The following is a 26,204-nucleotide window of genomic DNA, read 5'->3' on the forward strand; positions in this document are numbered from 1 at the left end:
CTCATCGCGTGTAGCATTCTAAAGCTCTGACGATGATTAATCTGTCGTCACGGTGGGCCAGCCTGAACATTTCCCTTCTTCTCCGTACATAGACAGAGGGATCAAAACACTATTCTTTCCTGTTGTGTGCCACGTTTCTTTCATACGTGGAAGACCTTGTACTGTGCTAATCACCGTCAACAGTATTCGTAGCCATCGGAGACAAAGCCATGCCAACGCCTAGCATCATCGCAAAAGTCTCAAACGCTCACTCTGGAGGAACAAAAAAGTATCGAAAACCTCATGATTGGTGCCATCATCTCTGGGTATCAAGGGGTCGTTAAAATAAAACTAAGGGTTTTAACATAGCGAGGGTAGTGAAAGAATAATCCAAGGGAATTCAAGGTCCCTTGGTCCAGTTTGACTGTTTCCGGGGGGATTGGTGGGAATGTCAGTTCCATCTAATCACCACCATTTGTTGTACAATGCTATGGCGCACTGCTCCGGACGCGCCATAGCAAAACATGATGTACACTGGAGCAGAAAGGTCGTCAAGAGAATCGATGCTGATTCAAGGATCCATGAACGGGTGCAGACATCATAGTCGACACATCTTGTCGATGATGACGAATAGATCTTGTTGTCTCTAATATCACCTGTTCTCTGATATGGAGATTTCTAATCCTCCCCATCAGAATGGCTGGCATTAGAGACAGTCTCGCCCTTATGGACTTTCTTATGTCGGCGCAGGTTGCTAACAACTGAGAAGTGACGACCACATCCCTCGACGTCACAGGCGAATGGCTTCTCGCCTGTATGGCTGTACATGTGTGTCTGCAAGGAACTAGGTCGTGTGAAGCGCTTGTCACAAATCTTGCATTTATGTTTCTTTTGAGTGTTGGCCGACATCTTGGACGAAAATTGTCCCATCATCGACTGTGGTGCTGGAGGTCCAAGTGGCAATCCCATCATTTGAGTGGGACGGGGTAGTGTGCGAGACGCGGCCATGGATTCATAGCCGGCGTCGGATGCCGCCGAGCTGTAGTCGGTGGCACTATCACCAATTGACCCAACTGAACTGGGGGCGTAATATGGATAACTACGGCCGGACTCATTCGAAATAGATGACTGAGTTGAGTTGGTGTGTGGGAAGCCATACGCGTCCGCCGAGGGCCGCTGTGCTCGAGCCTCGAAAATGTTGCGAGGCGTCATATCCTGCAAGTTTTGGTGGCTCAGAGCAAGCATGCCTCTCGAAGCGTCAAGTTCACCAAAACTTGCATGTGCGGCTCGAGAGCCGTCGACACTGTAAAGGAATGTTTAGTGAGTTTGTCAGATCAAATGGTAGAGGGAGGATGCTCACGTGTCCGACAACTTGCGATGTTGTTGTGCCTGCTGGTGCTGTTGTTGCTGGTGCATTGATTGTGCATAGTTCATGGAGGAATAAGAGGGCGCATATGACGCAGAAGTAACTGAGGGAGCGGAATAAGACTGCTCGGTGTAGGTTGAGCGCGGAATGTCTTGAGGATAACTTAGTAAATCGGTTGCAGAAAACCCGACACTGGAATAGCTGCTACCTTGAGCTGATGATCCAGTCACTGGGGGCATCTGAGAATATGGCATGGTGAGACCAGATCGCGAGCTGTCGGTCTTGGACAGCGCAGGAAATGAAGAGCCAGAGCTTGCAGTCTGGTGTTGCCAAGGATCGCTAAATTGCGGTGAGGAATGCATTGTGTTTGGGTACATATGATCGTAACCCATCCCACCGTAATGTCGGACTTGGTTATCAATGACCATCGTCATGAGGGCGGTTGCTGTGATGGCAGGTAGCTCCAAGACAGATTGGACTTCAAGCAAAGCGTAAAGTGTTGTGATGCGAAAGTTCCAGCCTCGCAGCACAAATGGCAAGACGTTGATGAATGGACCAGAGTAGACAGATCTGGTTCCTGAAGAGCGTAATGTGGTGATCGAACTCTCTGACTCGAGGGGATCAGCAAAGGTTATGTAGTCCGAAAGAGTGAGTTGTGGAGGCGGGAAGGTGTAAGAGAAGGGTCCACCGAAGATCGATGCTGATCTTCTTCTGTTGCGGCGATAGTGCGAGTGCAGTGCCCCTTTCCAACTTGATGGGCGATAACTCTGCTACAGAGGATGCGCAATCCTCAAACAAGTTCGGCGAACGGCAGATCGACAGAATTGGCCGTGCAAGCAAGCTCTTAAAGGTGATACCAGTTGGCAGTGAACTTGTTTATCCACGGGTTGAATGGCGAGTAAGGGTAGCTGAAGCTTTGGATATGCAATGATCCGAAGAGGAGGTCATGTATGGTTTGGCCCTGAGAGGTAGTATTGACTCTCTGAGCGTGTTTGGTTTCCGACAGTAGAATGTTGACGGGTGGTTGTTTAATGAAGAGTTTCAAAACAGATGGACAGGTTCGTTCGGGCAGTGTAGTGGGGAATGAGAGGGTAAATAAGTAAGTCTGTTTGAGATGCAGAAAGTTGACTGCTGCCAGTGATGTCTTGTTGTCTGTGCCCGTTACGTCGGTGGGCAGTTCTCCAAAAGCCTTTGCACCATTCTATCAAATCTTGGATTGGCTTCGCTGCAATCAGTACCCTTTCTCTTAATGCAGGGCTTTTAGCTCGAGATAGTGGTTGGCCGAGTTGGTTGGCAGTGGGGAGCAGCGGAGTTGAATGAGTGGTGGAGCGACGTGTGCCAGGCTGGAAAATGATGAATCCCTTGAAAATGACCAAAGAGGACGACAGGGATACTGGCTTGGGACAGTCAAAAATGTTGTCGGAAGTGGCAGACAACCCGGTCTTCTTGGATGAGGCTTGGTCAAGTTTAGTTTCCAGGACCCTCCTAGCAAGGACCTCGAGAGGAAGAGGGGGGAGGGACCCTCTTCAAACCTGACATCGGTCGTGATGCCAATTGGACGCCACCCGGTGTGTAGCGCGACGCCCCCATCGAACACAATCATACCGACTAAACAGCGTGTAGAAGGTTAGCCTGAGGTGGAAAAAGGCCAACCCAATCCATCTCCGTACTCGTACGCGGTATGAAGGAGTAACTAACTCGGTGTGTGTTAGTAGATAGCTGGTAGTTAGTTGCGCACTCGTAGTCCCAATGCGACTGAGGCTAAGGGCGGGCTGATGTTTGTGATTGCACCATCGCTCTTTCCCTCGTCACTTTAACCTCCACCTCTCCCCCCAGCACGCTTCACACCCGCTAGTGTCTATTCGCATCTACAATACATCATTTCACACGTCGGAGTTTTTCGTCGCATAATAAACTCCTCTCAATTGTGGACCTCGTCTTACAATCTGGTATCGGAACTCTGGATCCACATCTGGAATCCCGGCTAGCGTCTGCTCCTAGCCTGCCGCCACCCCGTTAGCCTCTGATGGCACTTACCTCTGCCTGGCATAGTACAAGGCAAAAGGGCTGCAGCCCAGAGAGGGTATGATTGATTGTCACCAATCCGGCTGCATTGGTCAATGGCCATAGATGTGTTGGGTGTTACATTGCAAATGGGGGGGGCGCTTCTCTTCTTAATGGCAAGTTTGGCAAAGAGATCAGGCGAACCTCGACTTGAAGCTGTACGGATACGTGAGAGCAGATCCAGGCACCATCGTACCGAGTACTGTCAGCACAGGGAGCAGCGGTATGGCAGGTACAAGAACGTGCTTACCCAAAGGGCGAACTCTCAGAGCTGCCTTGGGGCTTAGCGGCATACTAAGGAGAGCGGTGAGGATAGGTTCAGGGTACGAGCTGCTCTTCTACTCGTACGTTGGAAGGGACGAAGAGGGTCGGGGTGCTTGGTTCTGCTGCCAACCGCCGAATGCAAGATACCACAGTGGCTCTGAATGGACAATTTCCAGGGTCGTTTATCCTGCTGTTGACTGCCGCGAGGTCAGCATCATTTGGCATTCGGCTTCGCCCTTGGTCAGTAATAGCGCCAGATTGTTCCTTTCTTTTGCCAACATGCTAACTCAGGTCTGCCTGCAAGTAAAGGATAGCCCACCGGCACCATCAGCCAAGCTCCAACGACGAATGCACTTTTGGGGCTTGCATCAGAACATGCGCCATGCACCATGCACCCAATCAAGACCCCCGGCAACGGCCCCTCCTCAATTTCCAGTCGGTGGCTTGCAAGGGGGTTTGGCGGGTGGGCGACTTCTGCCAAAAGCTGCCAATGCTCAAGCTTGGATCAACGCCGCTGACGCCGCTTCTTCTGCGCTTCCCTTCCCGTAGCGTAAACTCTCGCTTGACACCCGCCGGTTCGCTCTGTCCTCGAGGGCTACCGCTCTCTGGCGGCGCCTCGGGCTCCTCTACGAGCAGTGTAGGTTTCAACTCTCCCTGGTAAGTGCCCTACAAGCCATCGCGTTTCCAGGCATGCGAGCCCTGGCAACTTGGCAGCCAACTGCTACCTGGTACGGAGTACTGCGTACTGGGTGTCCGGTGCCCAGCTTAAGGCTATACCAAGGTCGCCCTGGCACGTGAAACCCTGTTCCTGATCACGATCTTGTTCTTTCAGAGAGCTCTGCTCGTGCTGTTGGTATCGGCAATATACTCGTGCGCGTGCGTCTTCACCTTCGCTCTCCAAGTCTAACACGAGTAGTGACCTCAACCCGCCTTAGATGCGATGGACCTTGTAGGATGACGGTCCAAACAAATCCCATCATGTCGTCGCCGGCGCAGGCCTAACCATGGCCCACTACTAGCGCACCCAATACTGACCCAGGCTCGTTCTGCCTAGGCCCTTGACAGGCTAAAAGTCTGTGTGCCGATTTCCGGTGCGGGCCTGGGCAGTGCCTGCTCTCTTGCAGCCCCAGGGCATCGTACCCGATCCAAGCACGAGTGAGAAAGTGCAAGTCGCGGTTCAAGAGGCGGCGTGCATATGGTAGATGTACTTCCACCCACGACCTTGGGATATTTTTCTCCAGGAATGAAACTGCACGAGATCCCGATTTTGATCCAACGGTGATCCTGTCTCTCACCTGGGGGAAGGGATCTTTGGTCCACACGAGAGAAAGAAGCTTGAATCTCTTTGCCTACGTCGATCTTAGTAAATATGTGCAAGATGTACTCCGTACCAGTATGTGGTTGTGATCTGATAGCCAGAAGCCTAGTTGAAAATTGCTCAACTGTTGCTCCAACCTTGTTAGTCAAAGGTCTTGCCCGCAATGTTTGTGTAGCAGCCCCTCTGGTACTCCATACTACTCGTGCCAGGAGCGCATCCTAGTCCATGGTCCTCAGTGGTGACGCTGTACTCCGTACTTTGTCCTCTGGCTTGGCCGCTATCTGCTATCTAGTTGGTAGCACTTGTAAGGTTCTTCGTACTTTAACCCTGTTGGCTAGTTGTTTCCAAGATCGATTTCGAGTCCTGTGCATCATACTGCGTGCGAAGAATCAAGACTGGACAGTAGGACCAGACCGTCACCACTCTCTGGTATCTCGTACCCTGCATTAACTTTGCCCTCCCTCCACTCATGAATTCTCGTTATACTTTTCACGAAGGCTTGATGGATACCCCCGGAGCAACCCTGATTCTTCTTTTGCTCAGCCTCTTTTCTCGAACAACTCTCGGCTTCCTTGCTCGTACCACGGAGACCCTGCAGAGTTGTAGCCTTTTGTGTGTGTTATCTCTTTTTTGAACTGCCGACGCAGGGTCTTCGCAGCGACCTTCCCTCATAGCATACACGATCTAAATCACAACCACCGAGCAATTGTGTTTGTTCGCGCTTGCGCCTCGCTCCCTGGATGAGTTCGAACTCGGTCCCCTTCCAGCGGGCCAGGTATGTTAAATCTGCCAATTTAATATCACTACCCCAGCCCATTTTCTACCTCCAGACTGAACAGTGCTCGAGCCCCACAAAACGACAGAAGTAGTGTGAGCTTGGGGCTTGCAAACAAGTCTTTGTGGGCCCCATTCTGAAACACCCGTCAGACTTTCCCATCGGGGGGTTTCTACGGTCGCTGATGCCGCCAATGGCCTACTGTAGGACCGAATAGTGGCCAAGTGGGTGCAAACTAATCTTGCGGGTGGCGCTCGCGCCAGTTGGACTGTAGTTACAAGCCCGTGCTTACGAGTAGGACTTGTTTCTGGCTCTGTCTGGCTCTGCTCTGCCTGTCACGGCTTTGGCTTTGGCATTTGGGCATTGAATTGGGCGTGCGCCCGCAGGCTGTCAGAGTCAGAACTGAGGCCCGAGAAGGGCCCACCGTCCCCATGCATCCCGCGATGCCGCCAAACGTCATGCAATATGTGTGAGGGGTAGAATGTCTATCTCATTGGGCTGGGTGAGTGCCGATCATTGCGGCTCGAGAGCGGTGGTCCAAGCCGTTCGTGCTTACACTCCCTAACGACGGATTTCTGCAGGATGGGGAATGGAGATCTCGCGACGAGACCAAAGAAGATTATGGTGATGGAAATCGACATATCCACCATGTGCCTCGAATGTCTGGAGCAGGATGTACAGTATCACATAGATAGCAGTTGTCGTCCCCGTTCATCTATGGCTGAACTCTTGGGTCTTGAGCTTGACTCTTACCAGCCCCAAACGCAGTAGTGGGCTGTCCCAGCTACCGAGTTCCTGTTGATATTGCCCTGTCCGAGATTGTACTTGTATACAAGCCCTGGTCAGGTTGATCCACACTTCTATGGTAAAGTTCATTCTTTTGGGATTCGCTTGAACCCTGTCAATGCAATCGGTGGCGTTTTCTTTTGAGCTTGGTGGCTCTTACTCCGTGAGGACTCTGAGGAGTCCCCCGTCGACCCTGTCTTCATAGTTTCTTCGCCTGTTGCGAGGCTAGGGACGCTTTCCACTTTGGCCATCTTGGGATTTCCTTTCAGCATCTCGGGTTTGTGATGCTTTACGAGTAGCGCTCTCACAATCTCCCGGTAAGTGTCTTGGCCCGGAATTCTAGTGGCGACAGCCTATCTGACCCCGCCTCATACACAGCTAACAAACAAATCCTCCGTACCCTAACACCTGGACTACGACTGGGCTCATTTCTCATCTTGAAATTCTGCCGAGTAGCCTATAGACCCTTTATGGGGGGAGTCCCCTAACCTTATCCTACCGTCAAACTATGTACGAGCACGGAGGACTGTTATTTACTGCCCTTCGAGGGCTGGACACGGCTGGACGCAAGCTTTCATGCCTGACTGCACTACCTTCGAATTCTATCTCTACAGCAACATATTTCGCACATGACCTGTTGGCATGTCTGCAAATGCAACAGTTGAATGTAACCCCGCTTGAAAGTTGCAGACGTACAGTATGGTTTCCTTTCTGCTTGCTCCTTTGATCACGCTCGTGCTGAGCCAGACAATGCATTCTCATTCGGAGACGGTGAACAAGAAAGAAGCCACAAGCGCAGATGAGATTGAGCCTCTCCAATCGTTCGCGCGCCCGCGGCCCTCTTTTCCTGAAACCCGACGATCACTGCAGATCCAGGAACGCCGCAATAAAGACTTTGGTGCCTGTGGAAATGCCCAGAACCAAAATCTTTTGGGGATCTGTACATCCTGTACGAGGCACCTACATTTTCCTCGGTATGCGGGTGCAGATGCAGATGAGCGGGACGCTCCCAGCTGCAACGTACAAGGTCCCCTAGCAAAATACTCTCAAGATGTCAATTTCGGAATGACTCGTCTATCACATTTAAACTAACCGAGACTATGCAGGAAGAGAGTCTACTCGTACTCCGGGCTGCAGCAAAGCTCAGGGCGGGAAACGTAACTCACAGACTAATTAGCTTGGATACTTTCATCCCAATGCAGGAAGGGCAATACGTTGTGGCGCCAGCCTCTGTCCTTTTCGACAGCGACAAGGAACCGCGTAGAATTTCATACAGGACTCCATTTCCTTAGCGACTCGATCCGGCAAGCAAGCGGGAGAAATGGGAAATTGCGAACAAAAATGACAATGGGGGAGCCCTCGAGCTAGCTAGCGAGTCTCACTACTGCATACTCCGTACTCCGTACCCAGCAAGAGGATCCGTAGATAGAGCCTTGCGCCATTCCCCATAATTCCTCTCTCCGCTTGCCTTGCTAGGCCGCCAGGAACTGAACGAGTATGTAGAGAGGGTAGAAAAAAACAGTCGCCCTGGCTCAAACCGGGACGCACTAACCTGCTCATCGCATTTACGGACTACGCGTACTGACGAGCACGAAATCACCTCAATCAACCCCCCATCTCCCATCTTCAGTCCCAGATGCGGACCCATTATGCAAGGTCCGCAAGTAAGCTGGGTTCAATCACCCTGGCAGGAGAGGGAGAAGAGAAATACATCCTCCCTGCTGAGTACCCTGCGTTAGTTGACATCCCGGGGTCTTGAGAGACACGTCTAGATGCTCGTTTGCTGAAGGTGTACGTAAAATTCAGTCCAGGTTTGCATGATCGGAGTCAAGGGAAATCGAATTGCACTTGGTGGCCGCACCACCACCACCACTCCTCCTCCTCCTCCTCCTCTCTTGATCACTCACACACATGCATGCGCAGACAGACACCCTCGGTCTCTGAGTCTATGTGGAACTCGCCCTCCCCCTCCCTCTCTCTCTCTTCCACCTACTACTGCCACCTGAACCCCATTTTACCTGAACCTAAAGACTTTCCGTCACGTCAGGCCACGAGCTACTGCGCGTTCCCAATCCATCCAGATCCACCCATGTTGCTGTCGAGAGAAGGACGACACCGCACAGGCAAGCAAGGACGCAGAGGCGCAGGCTGCGTTCACAGCCTGTCAACACCCATATATGGATAGAGATCTTTGGAACGAGTTTCAAGGTAACGAGCACAGCAGGACCAAAGGATCGCCAACGCCTATCTCGGAACGTCGTCTCAACAACCTCAGAAAGGCGAAGCCAGATCTACGTGGAGGCCGTTTGCACGTCTATCCGGATACTGACTGATAGGGGGCACTGATCGACGATCGACGACCGACCCTCGTCCTGGAGGAGTAGAATCAGAAAGAGAAAGGTCCTTGGTGCCTAGTTTCCGAGAACATAGATCGAGATCATCTGTAACTTTGTACATCTCCCGGCCCCGTGCATGGATGCCCACCTGCATTGTCCCTTTTTTGACCGTTTTAACACCGCTGAAAACCCCAGTCGATGGAGAAATACTCCGTATTCCGTGTTGAGGAGAGGAAAACAGTAAGGAAATCGTGAGTCAATACCGAGGTAATAATCGAATAAGGGTTGCTTTCTCTCGCCGATCTCATCATCTTTGGAGCTTGACAGCACCAAATTTTCTGTCGCTCTTGCTACAATTGTCCACGGATATATGTACCGTTGAAGCAGCCAACCAACAGCGGCGGAACTCGCTGCAGAGTGGAAAATGGAAAATACATCCCTCAGGGCAGCTATGCAAAATTCGGTCATGCTCCCAAAACTCCAGATGTCCGCTTCATGTCTATTGCTGCAGCACCATTCAGGCGTTACCCAACAATAATCGTTCCAAAGGTGATTCTTTAATGGATTCTCTTCAACTTCTCGGTCTGGAACACCAGTCGGTCGTCGAATCTGTCGCTCTGTCATCAATATTAGCATGCTGCACGTTACAAGCGGAAGGCTTTCGTTCTTGGGGGGGGGGGGGGGGAACACTCACCTTTTCAGCAATGCGGTTGATTAGCTTGTTCTGCTGTTCGACCTCCTCTCCCGTGGCACGGGCGAGTAGATTGAGGCGTTTGGCTGCACCGGTCAAGTCATCCAAGTTGCGGTCAATTTCGTTCTCCATCCCCTCGTCCTCGGAGTCGGCCTCGAACTGGTACTTCGCTCGCTCGGCGAGGCTGGTCTTGGTCCTGGTTCCCGCACCTGCCTCGTCTAGGCCCTTGAAATTCTGGTTCATCCTCTGCGTGCTACGGAATGCTTGTTCTCGCGACGCCTCGCGGAGCTCACGCTCTTGGTGGTGTCGGTCCATAATCGCCTCGTCACGTTGGGCCCGTCGATCTTTCGCCGTGAATGGGTTATTGACGTGAACCGCGAACATGCTCCTGTTCAGCGTCTTAAGTTCTTTCGTCTTATCTTCGGCAACGTTGACGTGGTTGTTTCCAATGTCGAGATTCCGGTCGGTGTTGTGCATTCGCTCCCCTTGAGCACCTAGCCGCGCTAATGTATTCCGACCCATCTCTTCCGCCTGTGCGGCAATCTGCAGAGCGTTACGTGTTGATGCCACATCCTGTTGCTTCATAAATCTGATTTCTTGCTTCGTCGCTGTGATATCCTCTTCCTCCTCTTCCTCCGCTGTAAGTTGCCTGTCACCGTATGCTCCGTAACTTCGATCACCGCCCGCATTGCCGTCGGGGTTATTGTATTGATAGCCAGGGGGCCCTCCAGCAGAATTTTGTGGTCTCTGCTCAGCTCGTTCACGTGCTCCGCCAAACAGTTCGTCTCTGTTGCTGTCTGGCTCAGTAGCGTTACTAGGTCCCAGACCTCCATAACCACCTTGCCGCAGCATTCCACCAGTCTGCTGAGCGCTCGCGTAGGGGTTGCCGCCACTACCACCGCCGTATCCATTCTGGTTGCCGAACTTGTCAGAAGAGAACCCTCCCCCAGAACCACCACCATAGCCCCCCTGACCACCCTGTGATTGTCCATATTTGTTATCACTGCCGTAACGATCTGGAGGCCCCCCCGCATATGGATTGCCGCCGCCGTAGCCAGGTCTCTGCTGGCCAGGAGCCGGAAGACCACCACCGTAGTTACCCTGTTGAAAACCTCCAGGTGGCGGTTGAGCAACTCCCGCGCTCATTTTAGCCCTTGTATAAGCGTCTGGAGGGACTGCAGTCTGTGCATATGGATTCTGTGAAGGGGGAGCGGGGGATTTGTTCTTCGAGGATCGGGAACCGAAAAGAGCATTTCGGGAAGAATCATTGTCATCATCGTCGCCTTTCTTGAAACTGAACTTGCCCATTTTGACGTATTGTCGTTGGTGAGGAATCAGTGTGTGTAGAGTCAACGTTCTGGGTGTCAATATGAGGAAGATGCCGCTGACACCGAGGGAGCTGGCCACAGGAGTTTTATGCAGCCTGCCAAAGCTGAAACGCGGAGGCCGTGGCTGAGTGGGCGGTGTTTGGGAATTTAGCCCAACTGGCGGGGGCTGATTTTAGGCACGGAGAATCGCAGGAAGGCTCCGAAGGCCTCGGCCAAAGACATCACGTGTCGAAGACGTCACTGGTTCGAGAGGTCTTGGCAAATATATCACCAAATCGTCTTTCGATGAGCCTCGTGTACTTCGTATCTCTCTTGAATCCAAGCTGCTACATATTGAGTAACCTCCGTGGAATGATACCGGAGGATTCTCACCGACACTAGGCCAATGGCCCCGAACTTAAACAAAGAAGCAGAGCATATCCGCAACAAAGCGAGAAAGGAGCTACTCGGGCTACTTGAAGGCGTGAGTAAGGCAGCCAGCGTAGACTCGTGACAAACTCGTTGCTAAATATATGGACAGGTCCGCGGCAAGAAGAATCTTGTGGTCGGGAAAGATTTGACAGGTCTGTTGGGGCTGTTTGTCCAATTTTCTACTCTCAAGGAATATGGGGTAGACAAAGTGTTTGAGCTCGAAAATGGCAACACCGATTCTTCGCAGCGAAACATTGTATATCTCGTTCATGGGGAAAAGGCCAGCCTTGTTCAGGCTGTAGCAGGTAAGATATGGTGATTCATTCCCAGAACCTAGGATGGTGCCTTGAAAGAGACTGCGTCGACTCAGTTTGCTCTACTCTACGCTATCAGTCTAGCTCCCAACATTAACCCCATTTGTATCTCACTCATAATGCCTTTCCTGCTCTGTCATTGCTTTGGAGCACAAAGTTGTTCGCAGATACTGATATGCATCGGCTTTAGAACAGGTCAAGAAGCTCCAAAGAAATAGTCCAGTTGAACATGAAATTTCAATCTTCTGGGTTCCTCGAAGAACCTTGGTGTCCAACAAAGTCTTAGAAGCTGAGGGCGTGCTTGGAGATGTCAACATCTCGGAGCTTCCGTTGTTTTTCCTGCCTCTGGAAGATGACATGTTCTCCTTAGAGCTCGATAGTGCTTTCAATGACTTGTACCTGGTAAGTTTTTCTCGGCAGAGTGTCCTCAATCAGCCCCAGGTCTAATTCAGAGATAGAAACATGATCCATCTCCGCTATATCTTGCTTCGAAAGCGCTTATGCAGATCCAACAGCGGCATGGTCTATTCCCAAGAATTCTCGGTAAGGGCGACAACGCGAGGAGGCTTGCAAATCTTCTCCTTCGAGAACGTAAAGAACTTGATGCGGACGAGGCTTCCACACAGTATACGAGCATGCCCAGCACAACTATCGAGCAGCTAATTATCATCGATCGTGATGTTGACTTTGCCACTCCCATGTTGACACAACTGACATATGAGGGTTTGGTTGATGAATTAGTCGGCATCAAGCATAATCGTGCAGAGGTTGACTCATCAATTGTGGGAGCCGCCCCTCAGCAACGCCCACAAGCAGGGGCATCGTCTGCGACATCTCCTCCACCGACAGTCCGCCAGGGCTTGAAGCGGAAGATTCAGCTAGACTCATCCGACCACCTCTACACCGAGCTCCGTGCCTCGAATTTTGCTCTTATCGGCCCAACATTGAACAAGATAGCTCGTCGTCTCGAATCAGATTATCAAGGTCGGCACAGCGCTCGAGGCATTAATGAACTACGAGAATTTGTCAATAGGCTACCCGGGTATCAACAAGAACATCAATCTCTCGCTGTGCATACCAATCTCGCGGACGATATGACGAAGCATACACGATCCGATATCTTTACACGAGAGCTTGAAGTGCAGCAGAACATTGCCGCAGGGACAGATCCGATTTATCAACATGATACAATTGAAGAACTCATGTCACGCGATGTTCCATTGAGCAATGTCCTCCGCTTGCTATGTCTTGAATCCACAATCGCCGGTGGCCTTCGACCTAAGGATCTGGATTTCTTTAGAAGGCAGATCCTACACGCCTATGGTTATCAGCATCTACTGACCTTGGATGCATTAGAGAAGATGGAGCTCCTGCAACCTCGATCGTCAGCTTCAGCCCTTCTCCTTCCCGTTGGGGGTGGCTCGTCTCAGTCCGAAAAGGGAACTAAGACTAATTATGCGTACCTTCGTAAAGAACTGAGACTTATCGTTGATGAGTACAATGAAAACGATCCCGAAGACGTGGCTTATGTATACTCTGGCTATGCACCGCTCAGCGTCAGGATAGTGCAGTGTGTTCTACAGAAGCAGTACCTCCAGTCTCTGCACAAGTCACCACTACCACTGACACCCACTAGTACTGGATGGACAGGTTTTGAAGATATTCTCAAGTCGGCCAAGGGACCTACATTTAATGTCGTCCAAAAGGCGACCGATGAGAAGGCTGCTAAAGCAAGAGTTGCTCTTTCAGGAGCGGTGGGCTGGAAGACTATCTTTGTCATGTTCCTGGGCGGGATAACATTCACTGAGGTGGCAGCTCTAAGATTCATATCTAAGAAAGTCGCTGAATCGGGACAGCGGAAGAAAATTGTCATCTGCACTACAAGCGTCATAAGTGGAAGGAGTATCATGGATGGTGTGATAGAGCAGGCAAACTTGGGATCCGGTCTCGCTTCTTCATCATCGTCTTCATAGTTCTCCGGCCCCCAAGCCGCAGTCATCAGTAGTGCGAATACTCATATGTATCTTAGATCTTTGAACCAGAGGAGCCCACGGGGATAATACTAAAATCCGCCTTCACCCCTAGATGATCGGTCACGTACCCACCATCTAAGCCTTCCTCCTTGATCAGGCTGTCCTTCACACTCTGATCCTCGACCTCCACACCTGCTCCGATTCTTTCAAAACTCTCGATTTTCAAATTCCCAACAAAGAATATTTTATCCATTCTGCTGCATCCGAACATATTTCTCAGTTTGACCTGAGCCATTTGGCCCCACGTATAGCCGTCATTGCTGTCTTCCTTTCCGCCTAGGGCGAGATAGGCATCCTGAAGATTGTTGTCCGAATGAAGGGTTCGATCGAATGGCTGTATGGCATTCAAGTCACCTCCCAGCACACTGCCACTAATGACAGGGTCATGCATATGCTCTGCTGCGGTGGCGAGCTGATGCGGCCGCTTGGGAGGGTCGGCAACCAATGATTCGAGATGAGTGTTGCAGACTCTAATGGTCTGCCCGTTTCCGACATCAACATCTACGAAAAGACCATCTCGCTCCATCACGGTCTGCTCATAGTGAACCCGGAAGACCGAGGTGATGGGTAGAGATTGTGGTATGAGAGTCACTGTTCCGTAGTGTCCGCTCTCCCAGTGTCTGTCATCCACGTCCGTGATGTTGTAAGCCGACGTCACCCATGGCTGGGTTTTAATCAACTCTAAATCCGACACCAGCATCTCCTGAAGCATAATGATGGTCGGGTTTGAACTGGCCCTGACATGCGACTCCAAGTGTTTCAATGCAACCACCATTCTCTCATCCGTGAACGGAAGCATGAAATCAATGTTCCAGGACAATATTGAAACCTTCGATGTCGGCTGTGATGCTTTTGTCGTGACATTGGCTGAAGTCTCCTTCCATGTCTTCTCCTGGGTCGCATACGAATAGTACGGCTGTTCAAAGCGTTTCTGTCGCTCCCATGGATGAGAGGACTTTTTCTTGGATTCGATTAGTTGAATAATCTTTAGTAATTTTGGATCCATCTTCGTTGGAGAACTGCCTAGTCTGCGGCAAAGATAGTTTGAAGACCGAAATGCTCGGACTGAAAGGAGGAATGGATCTGGGTGATGCATAAAGTTTGAGGGGCATAAGCCATAAGAATTATATATACTAGAGACGCCAGTGGTCCAGTACTACGCAGTTAAACAACCGGAGCAAATATGTCGATTTATCCCGACAGTCAGGTTGTCTTCGTCTGCACAATGAGCTGCATGATGTCTGACAATTGGTCTCAGACCCAGTTAAGGCATCAAGGTGGTTGTTATCTCACTTCATCCTCCGATATGTGTGACTGTCAGACAAGAATATATTTTCCACTGTGTTCTTACATACCGAGGCTCATCCGTTTCACTACATATGTAACCAACACAACAGAACTTCATTGGGTTATTTTCAGCCCCAATTCGTTGAGTTGCAATGGACATGCACCATTGAAGACGAAGGATTGGCCACGTAGCATTGAGTCAGACATTGCAAGATATCAGGCTATCAAGATGTACTAACGAGTGACCGTGGATCCTAAGCATCCATGCGATTTGTGGCATGGACCCGTCCAACTACGGAGGTCCCGTAACGCATTCAGCAAAGCGACCTCGACCAGTGATCTCCTGCCTGGAATGTCGACGGAAGAAGCTTAAATGCGATCGCACGCACCCCTGCCAACAATGTCTCAAAGTTGGACGTCCAGGGAGATGCCAGTATCAGCCAGGTTCAGAGCCCGACACGGCTGAATCCCCGAACGCGAATCCGAAGCGACATCAAACGCAGTCTCCATCAGAGCAAAATGGCCATGTATTCCTGCCCAGCACCAATGGCATTAGTGTGGAACGTATGCAACAAGCTAAGATAGGTATTATCGAAGATCTCCAAGCAAGGGTCGCCAAATTAGAAACCGCTCTGCTTGCACAAGATCCAAAAGAAGAGCAGGTGTTGGTTTTTCATGATTCTGCGCAGCAACATGAGCACAATGTCTTCTTGGGAGCAGCTCAGAAGCTCGTCGCTGATGGTAGTGTTGATTCTCGAGTAAGTCATTTGGATGCTAGTCTCAGATGTCATAAGCTGTCCCAACTAACAAATGCAACTAGTTCTCCGACGCTTGCGAATTCATGCGAGCTTTACAAAATCGCAATAATGATCCTGAATTGATACGCATCCGAGATGATTTGGAGAATTTGCAACGTACTTTGAAGACTCATGACCAGAGCTTGCCAGCCGACAATGACCCAGGACCAGCGACTGAACGCCTCCCACTCGACCTACCCCCCTTCCGGGTATGTGAGCGGCTGGCGGTCTTGTACTTTGACAACATGGAGCACTGCTTTCGGATTTTGTGTTGGTCTGATTTTAGACGTCAATTAGGCATCTTGTTCACTGATGGCCTAGGACCAGATGCTTGCAGTTTCGGGTTCCTTCCACAGCTTGTAGGTGCACTGGCTATCGGCACTCTTCTCGGCACGCACGAGGAGTGTAAAGAGGCATCCACGTATTCTCTCATCAAGCACAGCAGAGCTGTCAAATTCATGGAGGATTTCTCTCTAGGCTTGAAGGGCGTTCAGAGATATCAGCTTCCGGCTTTGCAGGTGAAGATGTTGACTGTAATGTGTCGATGGCTGGGCTCGGACCCTCTTGTCGATTTATTTGGTCTCAGTGGAGAGATCATAAGAGATGCTCTTGTGATGAGGATGGATCAAGATCCAACCACCTTGCCTGGGGTCAGTATATATGAAGGGGAGTTGAGGAGGAGAAGTTGGATGACGATCATGGAAGTTGATCTGATGTTGTCAGAGCTTTGCAGGTTGCCGTGTATGGTACCTCCGTACACCTGTCGGCCTCCACGAAACATCAATGACGACGAGATATATGAGGGCATGGAAGTACTGCCACCCTCCCGCCCAACAGAGCTGTGGACGGACGGCCTATGTCAGTACGTGCTTGCAAAGTCGTTCCCACATCGGCTTGCTGCATGCAAGAAAATGGAAAGCGCTACTGAATTCACGATCGAGGAACTCTTGGGAGACACCAGATATATGGAGAAGGAGCTACAAAATCTCCCCCCCCCTTTACGGTTCACTTACATGGGAGACGAACGAAGCAAGACTTCTCCTCGACTGATGGCTCGCATGGAGTTGGACATTAGCATTCGAAGACCTTTGATGTATCTGTACTCGTGTTTCACCTCTGCATTCAATGCTGAAGACATCCCACAAGAAGCACGAGCAGGCTTCCTCCAAAGCTACCTCATGGTCACCAACTATCAAGACTTATTTGATCCTCAGTTCTCTGAATTGAACGTGCCTCGACCTCAAGGTTATTGGGATTTCTTTCACAGCGTTTACAGGCACGAATTGGGACAGGCAATACTTGGACTATGCTCAGAGATCAAAAGAGTGGGATCGCTGCCCCAAGTGCAGTCAGAGAGTCCTGATGCTCGTACCTCGACCGAGGGCAAGATCGACAATACTTCGAGAGTATCACTATTCACAAGAGAGAGCTTGATGTCCTCAGTGAAGGAGACCCTAGAGCCCATGATACGGCGCCTGTCTCGCACCAAAGCCAATCTGAAGGACCTCATCTACCTTAACATTGTCTTCGCATCTGTCCTCCCACAAGAGGAAGGCCAGTCTAAATACGAACAGATCAAGAGGGATCTCCAGAAGCTTATTCGGGACTGCCAAACCCAGCTGGAACGGGATGGGTTAAGAATCAGCACCACTTCACTGGGGAATGAGATACGAGTCCAGGGCCGCCCTGATCGCGACAGGCACGTGATGGATGCGCGATTTGATCCTTGTTGGGAGGGCTTTCCGGATCTTGACCTTCTTGAGCCAATAAGCGTCTGACCATACGTCCAAGTTCAGCAATGGATCTGTTCTAGAAGCAGACCTGAGACGAGATGTTTCCACCTTTTGGTTTATTGGGATGACTCTGAAGCAGGCACCTAACTTGGTCACGATCTGATGTAAATAAAGGTATTATGGTTCAAAGATCTTGAACACGCGACCTCTCTATTGGTCACTTGTAAAGTTTTTATTATCGATTATCTTCGCATGATTGATGAAGGGAAAGAATTAGAAAGATTGACGAGCCTGGAAGGTCGACGTCGACCTTGCCAAGCCACTAATCCGCTTTCGGCTTCACTTCGAGGCTTAATTAATTACAGAGACTAATTAATTACAGAGACTAATTAATTACAGAGACTAATTAATTACAGAGACTAATTAATTACAGAAACTAATTAATTACAGATACTAATTAATTACAGAGACTAATTACGGAGTAGGTTCGGCGGACTGGAAAGCCGACATTTGTCGAGAGCAAGAGTATGTCTTTTCAAGTGCTAACCCCGCCTCGAAGGACAAACCCTTCGTTTCCTCGTTGGATCCTGGCTCTATCTTGCACACATTTGTTGTTCATTGCTGTATAAGCATCCACAGAACCTTCACAGAAGCCCAAGGATGATTCGCCTATCCAGGAAAACCGTGTGTCAGCGCAGGAAAAATCAAGGACATGCCTGAAGAATGGTCTGAGGTATGGTCATACGAATCTGCTGAATCAAAGTCGACAGTGACGGTATACATTCAATATTCTGATCATGGAAGGAAAGAAGAATGAAGTGGTCAGGAAAAGGAAGGGCTCGAAGCATGACAAGACTGGCTGTTTGACCTGCCGCTACAGGTGAGGATGTTTTCATCCCGTCTGGTTCCTTTGTCTCGTGCGCCCGAGTCTAATTCTTTTCTCAGGAGAAAGAAGTGCTCCGATAACAGGTTTCCGACCTGTGGTACTTGTCAACGGCTGAACCTCGAGTGCATTCGTGAACCTGTTCGCCAGATTGTCCCTCTACCAGGATCAACCTCCAGCACGCCATCATACTCACCGCCAATCACGAATGTTTCGTTGAATTGGGAGCCACTACGTCCACATGGAGGCATCGATCTGCTCACGAGGAGACATATCATGAGACATTACGTCAGTATTTTAACGGGGCTTTTGTCGATATCTCAGCAACACAACTCGTTTCTGTCTGGTAAGCCTCCGTCCTGAAAGTGTTTTTATAAGCGTAGTTCTGAGCCATTCAACCTATGTAGCTTACCTCCCGATGGCGATGGAGTCGAAAGTCCTTTCTGAGGCACTGGTCGCGTGGTCATCTGGTCATATCGCCAGTGTTGACGCATCTTACGAGACCACGGCCCTTGAGGCGAGGTCGATGGCCCTGCACGCACTTGCGAAATCAGTGGCCTCGCCGTTGGATAGCAGTGCATGTCACGAGACGAACACCGCTGCATGTCTAGTCCTTCTGACTTCCGAAGTCTGTCAAGGCGATCGAGCTGGCTGGTACAATCACCTGCTGGGTGCCAAACATATCATTGAGTCCGCCAAGCACACTGCAATCGGTGGAAATACAATATTGACCGGCCCAGAGGTCTTCAAGCAGAGCCCCGAAGGACAGTGGGTGTTGCGCAATTTCGCGTACCATGATGTCCTCGGTAGCGTGACATTGGGCCGACCTCCTTTGATTAGCGCCGACTACCTCGAAGGCATTACAGATGTGGTTGACACTTATCTAGGAGTCGCTTCAGAGGTCCTCACTTTTATATCCGAAGCCAGCTCCTTTGATCATGATAGCTTGTTCACCCTTACGGCACCTGAAGATTCTCTTCTGTTTTCTATGCAGCAACAATTCACAACATCTTTGGAGGCTTATCTCGAAGTCAAAAGGAAATTGCATGCTTGGAGATGCGATGCCTCAGCAAAACCTGAACTGGCTGCTGTAGCATACGCGTACCGCAGCGCAGCTCTCATTCATGTCTATCGACGGATCCGTAGTCTTTTAAGACTCGGCCAAGCGATGAATCACACCATCCCTACCGAGGAGTTCATGGATGATATGATATCATCCATCAGTGCGGGTTTGAAGTATCAGGCAAATCAGATACTGGCACATGTAGCAAAGATCCCGCTCAATGACGTTCCGGAGTCGGCACTTCTCTTTCCCCTTTTTATGGCTGGCGGCGAGGTTGATCCGACGGAGGCCAGTCAACTCGAGATGATACGAATGCGTTTGAGGATGATCCTTGAAAAGAGACATTTCGTCAACGTTCTTTCCGCGCTTGAGGTCCTTGAAGAGTTGTGGAGCCGCAAACGAGAGCATCCTGGCCTAAAACACGATCCCGAAATTGTCGTCGATTGGGAAGATATTCTGAAGGCCCAAGGGGGATTGCTTCTCCTTACATAATGTTGATCTACTCACTAGATCTATCAGTGAGCACCCGCTCGACCTCCAATCATAGAAGCTTGACGTAAACCGAAACAGCCTCAATTATTTACGTCGAATTTCATCGGACATCATGTTACATTATGGACTCTGGTTTTCAATATCATACACAAACTGCGAAGGCAGCCAAAGGGAGACCCTGCTGAATCTATCGACCGAAGTACTTCAAGGAAACTGTGGATCGTATGAGGGGAACTGCCCTTGTGCTGCAGCTTGACCAGGTTGACCACCTTGCTGAAGCCCGCTCGTCATACCTCGTAACTGAGAAGGTGGAGGCATTACTGCTCCTCCCCGGCCACGTGGTGCTCCTCCACGGCGAGGAACCTGGATTTCCCTGGGTGCTGTATTTAACCCTCCAACAGGCAATGGCGCGAATCGTGGATCGATAGACTGCTGAGAAGGAGGCTGCAGAGGGAGGCTCTCCTGCAATCCTGCCGTTTGCATCTCCACAAAGGAGGATAGTATTTTTTGCAGTTCTCGATCATTCATGGAATTGTAACCAGTTACCTCCATATGATTTAGACCCATAAGATCATCGGTCCTGTGGTCGACCCACGCCAAAATGTTTTTCGGGATATCTGCGGATTCCGGGTTCACTACCTGAAGAAAGACGTGGATTAGCTTCGCGGCTATATCCTGCAGATCAGCCTTGACGTACCATGCCGATTACTGGTAGTGGTTTCGTTTCGCGGTGTGCATGTACTTTGAGTTGTCGTCTCACATTGGACACGTACCACCTACAGTATCTCTCAAAAGAGTTGCTGATCTCGCCCAACTCATCGACACCTGGTCTGAGAGCCAGTATATGTGACCGGTTGATGTGGCTAGGCCCCCCCGGCAATCCGGCCGCTGCGGCCAAAATTCCCCCAACCCATTTTCCAATGCTGGAACCTGCAGATGGTGATGCTAGAAGAATTACACCTTTGACGGAGCTCAAAAAATCAATGTAAGGACTAGCTGTTGGTGTTGCTTGATGTTCAGGGAGACCAAACTCAGCCTCCTGACCAGATTCAACAATCCTTGGTCTTGCGAGCTGATCTGCGTGCATGAAACCCAATACCTTTGCAACACCTCATGTTAGATCAATCATCAAAATGAAGTGAAGAGATGAATTGCATCAGGGCTACAATGGTGACTTACACCTCGGGCCAGAATACCACCCATGCTATGTCCAATGATGATGACTTTCCTCGGAACTCTGCCCGGGTTTTTCCCGGCTAGGCTCTGCAACAAAAGATCAGCACTCACAAACCCCGTCTGCATATATTTGGATAACTGTGGCAACGTACCGGACTCTCTCCTCTTACTCCGATGATTGCATCCGCAACGAACTTCGCACTGTCCATGATTTTTGTTGATATGTTTGCTGGGCTTAAAGGGTTAGTATTCCAGCCGATTGTGTATGTGTTGACTTTTTCTCCGTTTTTGGAAAGGAGGTAGTTCGGGAGTTCCCTCAACCAGTTGAAGCCGCTGGGTTTACCAATCCACGTTCCGACATCACTGTTCAATCCGTGTATCGCATAGACACTGAAAGTGTTAGCAAGGGAATGTCCCAGTTGCAGAGATGCGCCTGAACTTACTCCCATGTCGCATCCCTATCGATACTAACGGCATTAACTGTCGGTCTTACTTGACCCGAAGGGAGTATTGGTGACGGTCTCACCATGAAAGGCTGCTGATTTGGAAAACGTGGGCCAGTCGGCGGGACTTGCGGGTTGGCAACTGGCGGATTGCCAGGTGGTGGATTTCTTGCAAATGCAACTCCCGGAGAAGGCTGAGGCGGAAGGGGGGGATTCTGAGACATCCTGAGATGTCCTGTTCGCTAGTATAACAGAAGAGCTCGACAGATGATACAAAGCAAGTGGTCCAAAAGGGGGAAGAGCAGCACGTCGCTCATATCATGTAGAACGCCACTTCCCTAGTGTGACAGGATTGAACTCCCATATATGACAAGCACTCAGATGAATACCGCCGCTGGCACGTGCAGCCATATCGATGACAGAGAAGGATACATCTTTGGCCCCGTCCTTCCGTGCCAGAAATAGGAACCCTCAGACAAGAATAATAACCAGAGGCTCGTTCTTATTATGGATACATATCTAAGAAGGTAGTAAATCTGAGTCTCTGATGACTGGCATGATCCATGCGGGCAAACCGACGTTAAAAAGTCGGCGAAGACATTTGAAACGCTAGGGGAAAGGGGGCTGACGATAAATATTAATAGTGCGATGGCAAAGTTGGAATTCTCACTTGCAATGGTACACTATCAACAGGTCCTGCCCTTCTCGAACGGCTGATTGCTGGTGTGCGTGCCTATCATCAAGAGCTATCATACCTTGGTAAGCAAGCGCTGAGCCCCATCTCGCAGTCCTGTCTGACATGACATGTACTAACTATATAATTCGTCGTTATGATGGACAAGATTTTCTCCATGGATAACCAGGTACTGAATAGACCTAGTAATGGGACTCTGACTCCTTCTCCCAAGTTACAATAGTAGTTCTCTCTTGGCCCCAGGATCTTGGCAACAGCCACCCCGACTACCTCATAAATCGCCTCTGACTTGATATTACTTGAACCATTATCTCGATGCGGCTAGTGCTGATTGATGGGGATTCGGACTCCACCTGATTTATGCTACTTGAAGTATGAACTACTATGGGAGTAAGATCTCGCCGTTTGTCTTCAATGTTCATAGGTGGGTGACACGTTCTTCGTCTTGGCAACTTGATGGGCACATGAATGAGAGCTCCTTCCCTGGTTTGTCGCGTTAGACATGTCATCTCATCTCATGTCAACCCTAAAATCATGGTGTCGGTACTGCCGTTTGTCATGTTCACGCCACTACCGAGGTAAGGAATGATCGAAGCAGAAATACCAATCCCAAATGCATGCTGCATTGAATCAAATCGATTGGGGCGGTGGAAGGAATGAACCGAAAAAAAGATAGTGCGGACTTACCTCACCCTCCTGTCAGCTTCTGCTGGGGTCGCATAGGCAGAGGGTTTTCCAAATATATGCATTTGGCGAGACCGGCGAAAGCCACCAAGGAGGGGACACTTGGGAAGATTATCTATCTCTGTATTTACATTGGGTGTGAGGGCGACACCTACTGTAGTTCTCCTACCTAAGATCATCACGCATTTGGGGTAGCGGACACCTCTTCGGTCATTCTTCACGATAGCCGACCTCTGGATCTCAAGGCACAACTCTCGAGCATACCGAAATCCAATCAAGAAGCTCCGTGTATCCCAGTTCTTCGAAGAAATAATGATGTATAACGATTCACACGACGATCACGACTACAAATACGATGATGGTGATTATGACACCCACGGCAACAAGGGCGAATACCATGGTGACGAGGGTGGATATCACGCAGAGGAGGACGAGTATTACGGTGACGAGGACCAACATGGCAACGGTGACGAGGGGGAGGAGCATCAGGAGCATGACCACCACGACCGTGATAGTATTGTCGCCGAGATAGAGATGTACCTTGACGAGTACGAGCGGGAACACGATGATCCTGAAGGTGAGCAGTCAGACTGGTTAGAGCGAAAACAGACCCCTAGCGAGTATTTGGTTGTATCTTTTTGAGGGGTTTACTTGATTCTCCTCGACTCTAGGACTAGAGAATCGAGGCCTCAGGGGATCATTCGACGAGGGAAACGAAGGAACACCTCACAATAACATTGACTGACTGTATTTGTTTTGACCCATTTTAGCCGATGAAGAAACTCGGCAAAATGCACTGCGCCGGACTCTACGGAACCTGAAGCGACTGGCGAAACAGCTTCGAAACCTCGAACCGGAGGATGAAGGCGTGCGTCAGTGCTACAAGGCGTTTAAACACGCGCAGAAGGGCAAATTCATGGATGAGGACGATGAGGACGATGTGCACGACCAGCACGACCAGCACGACGAGGAAAGCGGCCAACGTCCTCGGAAGCTGCCCTATCGACACGACCTAATGGGAGAGGAGTCAGAGGATGATACAGACTCGGACTCGGATGAGGAAGATGGTGAAGAAGGCGAAGAAGGCGAGGAGGAGGGGGGAGAAGACTGGCACGAGAGGGAAGGAGAAGGTGAAGATGAACATGAACACTACGACGAGCACGGTGAGGAGCATGAGCACGGCGAAGAAGGATACGAAGACGAGCCCCAGTACGAGGATTATGGGGAGGACGGCTATGGTGACCAGCATGATCATCACGGCGGAGATGAAGATTATGAGGGTCATGAGCATGGTCACAACGGTGGCTATGGCGGACACGAACACGGCGGACACGAACATGGTGGACGTGGGCATGGTGGGCACGGTGGATTCTAAGGAGAAATGTGAGACTATGAAGGGTACAGATGTGCCCGAGAGGATTGTAGATATGATCACCAATAAGGTAAAAAGGACGGAGTCTTTGTGATTGTGGGCGCCATGTGCCCATGAGATGTTTAGTTCTGGACTCTATCTTCTTTAGTCGTGACTGAGCTGCCCTGCGGGTCGAGATCCGTCTTTCATAGCCTGCATCTGGGTTCGAATATGGTCATATGAACGAACACGAGACTCCCCGGCTGACTTGAAGGCTCTTCAAGAATCCATGCCGGTATTATCTACGACGGTCACTCGGTTGATGGGAAGGTAGGGTCTTGCGTGGCTGATGCCACGTAGAGTGTTGTAACATGCTGTAGAACATGGGAGGGATCACGAAGCTCTCCCACGCATCTGCCGCGTTTTGGTGGGCGTAGTTGCTTTCATTGCATGTCCTTGCAGCTTTTAATTGGTTCATTTCTCCTCCCAACATGGGATCTTGGGCAGGTGAATGTTCGAGCCCGCACGAAACCGATCTGGGCTTACTGATGGAGGAATCGCACGCGAACCAGCGTGAATATGGTGTGCTTGCCGCTGCCGTTCACAGTACCTCATCGTCCTTGGTTGTGGTGGGCAAGAGATCAACCAGAGCCATGTCCTAGATAGTGTTTTTACGGCTCTTGTCTGTTTATCCACTTGAGAGATGACATCCAGACAGAAGCTCCAGGCGTGCTGGCTGGATTTTTCGAGGATCCATCATGAGTGTACACCTGAACAAGATTCTCTCTCGATAAAATTAGTCTTGCTTTAAATGCAGGGATATACACATCCTCAGCCAAAATATCGTCGTAATGCCTCGTAAATGCTGAAAATGATAGCAGAGCTAGGTGCAGATCGAAAAACTGTGATGCCACAGCCACGGTAATAACCCCTCAAACCCTGCTCGTGCCACAGTTGGCGGCCTGTGGTGACGAAGCTCATCTGCTTTGCTCCAACGGTGTCAACAGTGGCAGTCTGCATGCGAGATTTTATAGTGTCTGCGGGATAGAAGACGAAATTGTACGACATGCCTGCCGCAGCACCAGCAAGCATTTGTTGCCAGACCTTGACGTCTGATATTTTTGAAAGCGAGGAATCCGCTCGGAGGAATAACATTTTCACGCCTTCATAAGAGCCAAACCATGCTGCCGAGCCGCCAGTTTCTCGTATCAAAGTGCCCAGCTGACCATGCCAGAAACCCAGCAGGCCATGGTTCCTGAATACTGCCCGGATGAGCTGCAATGGACCTGGTGGCTTCGGGTTGGAATAACCCAGCTCTGAAGCCATATGAGGAGTCGCTGGGACCTGCATTTTACATTTGATCAATTCAATCGGGGTGAGAAGGAGCGATGTGAATGCACCGGAGGCGGCACCGCAACCGAGAAGGGCAGAGATGGGCAATTCGACCTTCTCATTTCCTTGCTCTCGCTGTCGTCGCAAGGAGGGGGTGCTGGCAATGACCAAGTCCTGGGCAACCCGATAACTGAAGAACAGTGAAGAGGTCTCCACAGCCGCGCCTACCAACGGGGCACTAATTCCCCGGTACAGAGACACGAGTGGGCCTTCAGGACTTCGAAATGCAGCAGCAAAGGCATCGAATGGCCCTGCTAATGATTGGCCTCCAGGATGATGTGATTGAGATTGTAGACGGACTTTGACAGTATCGAATGGGTATTCCACAAACTTCCCCAGTATTCCTGCCGTTGATCCATATAGGATATCTTTCAATGCCTCAATAGATTGGCTCGACTGCACCTGAATGTCGGTTGAGAGTTTGGCTGGGCTGCTTGCTTCTTGTAGACCATTGACGGCGGACACATCGTCCTTGAAGCCTGCCATCCAAGGATCGACAAATAGCTCGGAGTATAAAGGGTCCAGGAGCAGAGAGGTGTTGTTA

The 26,204-nt window shown here is 50.3% G+C and overlaps 8 protein-coding genes across 8 annotated transcripts; 3 read left to right on the forward strand and 5 right to left on the reverse strand.

Moving 5' to 3' along the window:
• Window positions 1–657: 657 nt before the first annotated feature.
• On the reverse strand, window positions 658–1,779 carry A1O9_04866 (uncharacterized protein; the record flags this gene model as incomplete). Its single annotated transcript, XM_013407152.1, has 2 exons — window positions 658–1,282; window positions 1,340–1,779. The coding sequence occupies 2 exons, from the start codon at window positions 1,777–1,779 to the stop codon at window positions 658–660; spliced, it is 1,065 nt and encodes a 354-aa protein (XP_013262606.1).
• A 7,680-nt stretch (window positions 1,780–9,459) lies between these two features.
• Window positions 9,460–10,887, reverse strand: A1O9_04867 (synaptosomal-associated protein, 23kDa; the record flags this gene model as incomplete). Its single annotated transcript, XM_013407153.1, has 1 exon — window positions 9,460–10,887. One exon carries the CDS (start codon window positions 10,885–10,887, stop codon window positions 9,460–9,462), a length of 1,428 nt encoding a protein of 475 aa, XP_013262607.1.
• Window positions 10,888–11,292: 405 nt separating this feature from the next.
• Window positions 11,293–13,605, forward strand: A1O9_04868 (lysine-specific histone demethylase 1; the record flags this gene model as incomplete). The annotated part of the gene is made up of 4 exons (XM_013407154.1): window positions 11,293–11,370; window positions 11,428–11,623; window positions 11,823–12,034; window positions 12,091–13,605. The coding sequence occupies 4 exons, from the start codon at window positions 11,293–11,295 to the stop codon at window positions 13,603–13,605; spliced, it is 2,001 nt and encodes a 666-aa protein (XP_013262608.1).
• A 52-nt stretch (window positions 13,606–13,657) lies between these two features.
• Window positions 13,658–14,671, reverse strand: A1O9_04869 (uncharacterized protein; the record flags this gene model as incomplete). The annotated part of the gene is made up of 1 exon (XM_013407155.1): window positions 13,658–14,671. One exon carries the CDS (start codon window positions 14,669–14,671, stop codon window positions 13,658–13,660), a length of 1,014 nt encoding a protein of 337 aa, XP_013262609.1.
• Window positions 14,672–15,230: 559 nt separating this feature from the next.
• On the forward strand, window positions 15,231–17,527 carry A1O9_04870 (uncharacterized protein; the record flags this gene model as incomplete). The annotated part of the gene is made up of 2 exons (XM_013407156.1): window positions 15,231–15,710; window positions 15,773–17,527. The coding sequence occupies 2 exons, from the start codon at window positions 15,231–15,233 to the stop codon at window positions 17,525–17,527; spliced, it is 2,235 nt and encodes a 744-aa protein (XP_013262610.1).
• Window positions 17,528–18,783: 1,256 nt separating this feature from the next.
• On the forward strand, window positions 18,784–19,920 carry A1O9_04871 (uncharacterized protein; the record flags this gene model as incomplete). The annotated part of the gene is made up of 1 exon (XM_013407157.1): window positions 18,784–19,920. The coding sequence occupies one exon, from the start codon at window positions 18,784–18,786 to the stop codon at window positions 19,918–19,920; it is 1,137 nt and encodes a 378-aa protein (XP_013262611.1).
• Window positions 19,921–20,124: 204 nt separating this feature from the next.
• On the reverse strand, window positions 20,125–21,763 carry A1O9_04872 (uncharacterized protein; the record flags this gene model as incomplete). The annotated part of the gene is made up of 5 exons (XM_013407158.1): window positions 20,125–20,559; window positions 20,618–21,019; window positions 21,100–21,183; window positions 21,249–21,486; window positions 21,540–21,763. The coding sequence occupies 5 exons, from the start codon at window positions 21,761–21,763 to the stop codon at window positions 20,125–20,127; spliced, it is 1,383 nt and encodes a 460-aa protein (XP_013262612.1).
• Window positions 21,764–25,099: 3,336 nt separating this feature from the next.
• A1O9_04873 (uncharacterized protein) lies at window positions 25,100–26,146 on the reverse strand (the record flags this gene model as incomplete). The annotated part of the gene is made up of 1 exon (XM_013407159.1): window positions 25,100–26,146. The coding sequence occupies one exon, from the start codon at window positions 26,144–26,146 to the stop codon at window positions 25,100–25,102; it is 1,047 nt and encodes a 348-aa protein (XP_013262613.1).
• Window positions 26,147–26,204: the final 58 nt, after the last annotated feature.

The sequence above is a fragment of the Exophiala aquamarina genome, assembly GCF_000709125.1.
Source record: "Exophiala aquamarina CBS 119918 chromosome Unknown aczIA-supercont1.3, whole genome shotgun sequence".
NCBI lineage: Eukaryota > Fungi > Ascomycota > Eurotiomycetes > Chaetothyriales > Herpotrichiellaceae > Exophiala > Exophiala aquamarina.